Here is a 7291-nt window from a genome sequence, read left to right on the forward strand (position 1 = left end):
GTCAGCTGGTTAGAAACTGGCGCCGCTAACTAGTAGTGAGGTGGTTAGTAACTAACGCCAAAAAACTAGTGGTCAGCTGGGTAGTAACTAACACCGAAAAACTAGTGGTAAGCTGGGTAGTAACTGGTGCCGCTAACTAGTGGTCAGCTGGATAGTAACTAACGCCAAAAAACTAGTGGTCAGTTGGGTAGTAACTGGTGCCGCTAACTAGTGGTCAGCTTGGTAGTAACTAACGCCAAAAAACTAGTGGTCAGCTGGGTAGTAACTAACGCCAAAAAACTAGTGGTCAGTTGGGTAGTAACTAGTGCCGCTAACTAGTGGTCAGCTGGGTAGTAACTGGCTCCGCTAACTAGTGGTCAGCTTGGTAGTAACTGACGCACGAAAAACCTAGTGGTCAGCTGGGTAGTAACTGGCTCCGCTAACTAGTGGTCAGTTGGGTAGTAACTGGTGCCGCTAACTAGTGGTCAGCTGGGTAGTAACTGGCTCCGCTAACTAGTGGTCAGTTGGGTAATAACTGGCTCCGCTAACTAGTGGTCAGCTGGGTAGTAACTGGCTCCGCTAACTAGTGGTCAGCTGGGTAGTAACTGACGCCGATAATTAGTGGTCAGTTGGGTAGTAAATGACGCCGATAATTGGTGGTCAGTTGGGTAGTAACTGACGCCGGTAACTAATGGCTAGCTGAGTAGTTAACACCATTGGCCCTTTATGAAGTATGTCGACAGTACCATAATACCTTGTAAAGATGTCGGCAATATTACATACATATATTCTTGCCCCAGGACATCTAAGCGACCTCAGTCGTGTTACAGCCCTTGCTCTGAAATCACTCGCACATAACAGTTGTAAGGTGTATTCATAAACACAGTAATTAGGATAACGAATTTCATTATCGTGTTGGTGATTGAAGAGTACAACATCAGTCACGTGATCCATTTGTTTGCCTGGGGTCCTTGTTCCCGCGCAGTGATTTATACAGCAGCTGGCATGTAACGAACATGTGTCCGGAGTGCACAGTCCTTATAAGACATGTAAATGCTATGCAGTACCACATATATTGTGCTCCGCGTAATACTGCGCTGGTCAGTACCACATATATTGCGCTCCGTGTAATACTGCACTGGACAGAACCACAGATATTGTGTTCCGTGTAATACTGCGCTGGACAGTACCACAGATATTGTGCTCCGTGTAATACTGCGCTGGACAGTACCACAGATATTGTGCTCCGTGTAATACTGCGCTGGACAGTAACACAGATTTTGTGCTCCGTGTAATACTGCGCTGGACAGTAACACAGATTTTGTGCTCCGTGTAATACTGCGCTGGACAGTACCACAGATATTGTGTTCCGTGTAATACTGCGCTGGACAATACCACAGATATTGTGCTCCGTGTAATACTGCGCTGGACAGTGCCACAGATATTGTGCTCCGTGTAATACTGCACTGGACAGTACCACAGATATTGTGTTCCGTGTAATACTGCGCTGGACAGTGCCACAGATATTGTGTTCCGTGTAATACTGCGCTGAACAGTACCACATATATTGTGTTCCGTGTAATACTTTTTTTAATCGAGACATTTTACGTTGTAACTGTTTCGTTCTATGTCTGTATAACCATCACACTGATGACTACGATAAAAAAAACCTCATGTGGACAGTTGGAGGGGATTTTGACTTTGTGATTTGAGTATCTAAAACATTATTCGGTATTGATAAATCATTGAAGAATGTGGGAGTACTGTTTTAGCTTTTTCGTGTTGAGAATGATGGTTGGACGGTTTTGAAGCCAGTTGACCTGACAGACGAGTGAGTTACGACAGGATGTTTTGAACGTCAACGTTACGGTCGCCTGATTCAGACGTAAACTTTACGGTCGCCGGTTTTAGTAGTGACTGGGTAGGTTTTTTCTGCTGGAGAGTTTGGGACGATTTAGAGGTCTTTCAACATGACTCTCAGGAACATGTAATTTTCATATCAAAATGCACACTCTGTCAGGATTGATGTTAGATCCTTATCATTTACAAACGCACTGGTGTGGAAAGCCGACGATGTCCTAGAATGTGGAGCTTTTGTCGTAGATAAATCACTGTAAAAAGTATGACGGCGACCATAATTCCAAACATGCTGATAGCAAGTTCGACGGATTTATACGTGACAAGATATGATAACTCTACCTATACTAACGGTAGTTCCATCACGTCTGCTCCAGCTAACTGTCTGACGTCATTCTGTATCCCGATGACGGTTGCCATTAGTGTCATCGCTGTTTGTGGTATTGTCACCAACTTCATTGTCATTTTGGTTATAACCAAGGACTCGCGTCTTCGTCGGCCGACATTTACGGCCATAGTCGCCCTGTCTATATCCGACTTCACGTTCCTCCTGTTCCGGTATATCCGGTATGTGATAACGGGTTACTTTCGGGACGTTATATCCCTCCATGTGATGAAGAATATTAAGTTTGTATGCGATCTGGTTGGTTTGACGGCGGGAGGATCCTCTATCATTCATGTTATACTCTTATCGATTCTTCGTTACTATATTGTGGTTCACCCCTTAAAGAGTCACATCGCCATTACAAACAGGAGGATTATGTTGGTGTCGCTGGGTGTGTGGGTGTTCAGTGGGCTAAACGGCTGGTTTTATCTGTACGCCGTCATTATAAACCGACAGAACGACCTACAGATGTCAAAGGTCACCAATATCGTTGTAACCTTGGTGATGTCCATTTTACCGCTCGTTATCATCTTATTTTTCCACGTCCTCAAGGCCAGAAAACTCAAAGATTCTATCGCCGCATGCAAACTAAATGCCACAAAACAAATGTCGCAGATTGTCACGTTTGTTATCGTCACATACATCGTTACGACAACTCCTGTCAATACCAGAGACATATTGTTGATATCATGGGGGGATTCCAAGGAAACGTGGATGATGGTGTTTGGCCAGATTGGGCGTTTGTTGTTATTCCTAAACTACGCAATCAACCCGTTCATCTACTTTGTCCATTCTCCACAGTTCAGGAAGAAAATTTGGTGTTGTAGCCGGAGACGTACCACGCATTACGTGTCAACAGATCGGACACTTCGGTCAATGTCATCAAACTCGCGCGTCACTGAGGCGGTCAGTCTCTCACCAGAAAGTACTCACTTGTAATGATGATTTATTTTGTTAAATGGCTTTCACTTCGGAGCTGTACAATGTGTGACCTTGTACTGGTGGACAACGTTCGTCTGTATTTATAAAATGACATTCCATCAGGACAGGACAATATTCTGCTGAAACGCCAGTGTTGTGAAATCTATAATTAACTTGTTCATTTACAGCAAACGAAATCACATACGAAAGCAAGAGAAAAGACTATATAATACCACAGAAAAGGTTGCTTTTCTTGCTGTCGAGTCTATGGAGGTTTTCTGGTCCTTTGCGGCTGCTGTAACTTCGGCTTATTGTCAACAGAGTTAATTTGTCTGAAGTGTTCATGTTCTACCACAAGCTGTTCTTCGTCGTGTATCGTAATGGATTCCTGGACGCATGATAAGTCACTGCAGCAATTCAAACCGATTTAGCTTTAAATGATTAAATTCATATGAAAAGTGCAGATGTGTTACTTGTATTATCGACCTGTTTTCCAGTTTGTATACGGAACAGTTTATTGTGTGTGGACAAGTTGTGTCGTGTAGATGTATGATGTATACTGTGTGTGGACAAGTTGTGTCGTGTAGATGTATGATGTATACTGTGTGTGGAGAGGTCGTGTCTACTATATGTACAGGTGTAAATATCCTGTAAGTTTGTATAGTGTTAATTGTGTGTAGAGATGCCATATACTGTCAGTTTGTATAATGTTAACTGTGTGTGGAGATGGCGTATAATGTCAGTATGTAAGGTGTTAACTGTGTGTGGGGATGTCGTATCCTGTCAGTATGTAAGGTGTTTACTGTGTGTGGAGAAATCGTATCCTGTCAGTATGTAAGGTGTTTACTGTGTGTGGAGAGGTCGTGTCCTGTCATATAGGTGCCTACTGTGTGAAGAGATGCCATATACTGTTAGTTTCAATAGTGTTTACTGTGTGTGGAGATGGCGTATCCTGTCAGTATATAAAGTATTTACTGTGTGTGGAGAAATCGTAACCTTTCAGTATATAAGGTCTTTACTGTGTGTGGAGATGTCGTATCCTGTCAGTATGTAAGGTGTTAACTGTGTGTGGAGAAATCGTATCCTGTCAGCATGTAAGGTGTTTACTGTGTGTGGAGAAATCGTATCCTGTCAGTATGTAAGGTGTTTACTGTGTGTGGAGAAATCGTATCCTGTCAGTAGGTAAGGTGTTAACTGTATGTGGGGATGTCGTATCCTGTCAGCATGTAAGGTGTTTACTGTGTGTGGAGAAACCGTATCCTGTCAGTAGGTAAGATGTTAACTGTGTGTGGAGAAATCGTATCCTGTCAGTAGGTAAGGTGTTAACTGTGTGTGGAGAAATCGTATCCTGTCAGTAGGTAAGGTGTTTACTGTGTGTGGAGAAATCGTATCCTGTCAGTATATAAGGTGTTAACTGTTTGTGGAGATGACGTATCCTGTCAATATGTAAGGTGTTTACTGTGTGTGGAGAAATCGTATCCTGTCAGCATGTAAGGTGTTTACTGTGTGTGGAGAAACCGTATCCTGTCAGTAGGTAAGATGTTAACTGTGTGTGGAGAAATCGTATCCTGTCAGTAGGTAAGGTGTTTACTGTGTGTGGAGAAATCGTATCCTATCAGTAGGTAAGGTGTTTACTGTGTGTGGAGAAATCGTATCTGTCAGTATATAAGGTGTTAACAGTGTGTTGAGAAATCGTATCCTGTCAGTATGTAAGGTGTTTACTGTGTGTGGAGAAATCGTATCCTGTCAGTAGGTAAGGTGTTTACTGTGTGTGGAGAAATCGTATCCTGTCAGTATATAAGGTGTTAACTGTTTGTGGAGATGTCGTATCCTGTCAGCATGTAAGGTGTTGATTGTGTGTGGAGAAATCGTATCCTGTCAGTTGTAAGGTGTTTACTGTGTGTGGAGAAATCGTATCCTGTCAGTATATAAGGTGTTAACTGTTTGTGGAGATGACGTATCCTGTCAATATGTAAGGTGTTTACTGTGTGTGGAGAAATCGTATCCTGTCAGCATGTAAGGTGTTTACTGTGTGTGGAGAAACCGTATCCTGTCAGTAGGTAAGATGTTAACTGTGTGTGGAGAAATCGTATCCTGTCAGTAGGTAAGGTGTTTACTGTGTGTGGAGAAATCGTATCCTATCAGTAGGTAAGGTGTTTACTGTGTGTGGAGAAATCGTATCTGTCAGTATATAAGGTGTTAACAGTGTGTTGAGAAATCGTATCCTGTCAGTATGTAAGGTGTTTACTGTGTGTGGAGAAATCGTATCCTGTCAGTAGGTAAGGTGTTTACTGTGTGTGGAGAAATCGTATCCTGTCAGTATATAAGGTGTTAACTGTTTGTGGAGATATCGCATCCTGTCAGCATGTAAGGTGTTGATTGTGTGTGGAGAAATCGTATCCTGTCAGTTGTAAGGTGTTTACTGTGTGTGGAGAAATTGTATCCTGTCAGTATGTAAGGTATTTACTGTGTGTGGAGATGTCGTATCCTGTCAGTATATAAGGTGTTAACTGTGTGTGGAGAAATCGTATAAATGTTTACCTATGTGGAAAGGGTGTATACCGACTGTACTTGTGTAATAGAGGAAATGTCAGCGTCAATATATGGATTTTTACCATGTGAAGAAGGGATGTGCACTGTTTTGGTGTGAAGTTTTGCTGTATGTTAGTGTGTAGAAGATTTGTATACGGATGTTAGTATGTGAATAAAAGACGTATTGCGTCAGGAATGACCCAGGAAAACATCACAAACTAAAGACAAACGATTAAATAAAACAAATCCCGAGGTTAAAAACATGATAATTAAGAAAAAAATCGCCAGAAACCAGAAAATAGACACGATAATCAAGAAAATCACCACAGACTATAGTGAAAACATACAGTACTTCTCAAGTGTAGAAACAAAGTAAATGTATAAAATAGTAGGAAACATAAGTATCTGAATAGAGACATAAGAAACATGAGTACTTCTCAATAGTGAAAACATAAGTACTTCTCAATAGTGAAAACAACAGTAATAATAGTGAAATGTACAGTACTTCTCAATAGTGAAAACATACAGTACAGTACTTCTCAATAGTGAAAACATACAGTACTTCTCAATAGTGAAAACATACAGTACTTCTCAACAGTGAAAACATACGGTACTTCCCAATAGTGAAAACATACAGTACTTCTCAATAGTGAAAACATACAGTACTTCCCAATAGTGAAAACATACAGTACTTCTCAATAGTGAAAACATACAGTACTTCTCAATAGTGAAAACATACAGTACTTCTCAATAGTGAAAACAGACAGTACTTCTTAATAGTGAAAACATACAGTACTTCTCAATAGTGAAAACATACAGTACTTCTTAATAGTGAAAACATACAGTACTTCTTAATAGTGAAAACATAAAGTACTTCTCAACAGTGGAAAAATACTTCTCAATAGTGAAAACATACAGTACTTCTTAATAGTGAAAACATAAAGTACTTCTCAACAGTGGAAAAATACGGTATTTCTCAATAGTGAAAACATACAGTACTTCTTAATAGTGAAATCATAAAGTACTTCTCAACAGTGGAAAAATACGGTACTTCTCAATAGTGAAAACATAAGGTACATCTCAATAGTGAAAACATACACTACTTCTCAATAGTGGAAACATACAGTACTTCTCAATATTGGAAACATACAGTACTTCTTAATAGTGAAAACATACAGTACTTCTCAATAGTGAAAACATACAGTACTTCTCAATAGTGAAAACATACAGTACTTCTCAATAGTGAAAACATACAGTACTTCTCAATAGTGAAAACATATAGTGTACTTCTCAATAGTGAAAACATACAGTACTTCTCAATAGTGAAAACATACAGTACTTCTCAATAGTGAAAACATACAGTACTTCAATAGTGAAAACATCAATAGTGAAAACATACAGTACTTCTCAATAGTGAAAACATACAGTACTTCTCTAATAGTGAAAACATTCTTCAATAGTGAAAACATACAGTACTTCTCAATAGTGAAAACATACAGTACTTCTCAATAGTGAAAACATACAGTACTTCTCAATAGTGAAAACATACAGTACTTCTCAATAGTGAAAACATACACTACTTCTCAATAGTGAAAACATACAGTACTTCCTAATAGT

General features: G+C 40.2%; 1 protein-coding gene across 1 annotated transcript; it reads left to right on the forward strand.

The window, feature by feature from the left end:
- Positions 1-2101: 2101 nt before the first annotated feature.
- On the forward strand, positions 2102-3160 carry LOC132550544 (thyrotropin-releasing hormone receptor-like). The gene has a single exon (XM_060214637.1). It carries the CDS (start codon positions 2102-2104, stop codon positions 3158-3160), a length of 1059 nt encoding a protein of 352 aa, XP_060070620.1.
- Positions 3161-7291: the final 4131 nt, after the last annotated feature.

The sequence above is a fragment of the Ylistrum balloti genome, unplaced genomic scaffold, assembly GCF_031769215.1.
Source record: "Ylistrum balloti isolate Yb309-2 unplaced genomic scaffold, AGI_CSIRO_Ybal_v1 Utg370126, whole genome shotgun sequence".
NCBI lineage: Eukaryota > Metazoa > Mollusca > Bivalvia > Pectinida > Pectinidae > Ylistrum > Ylistrum balloti.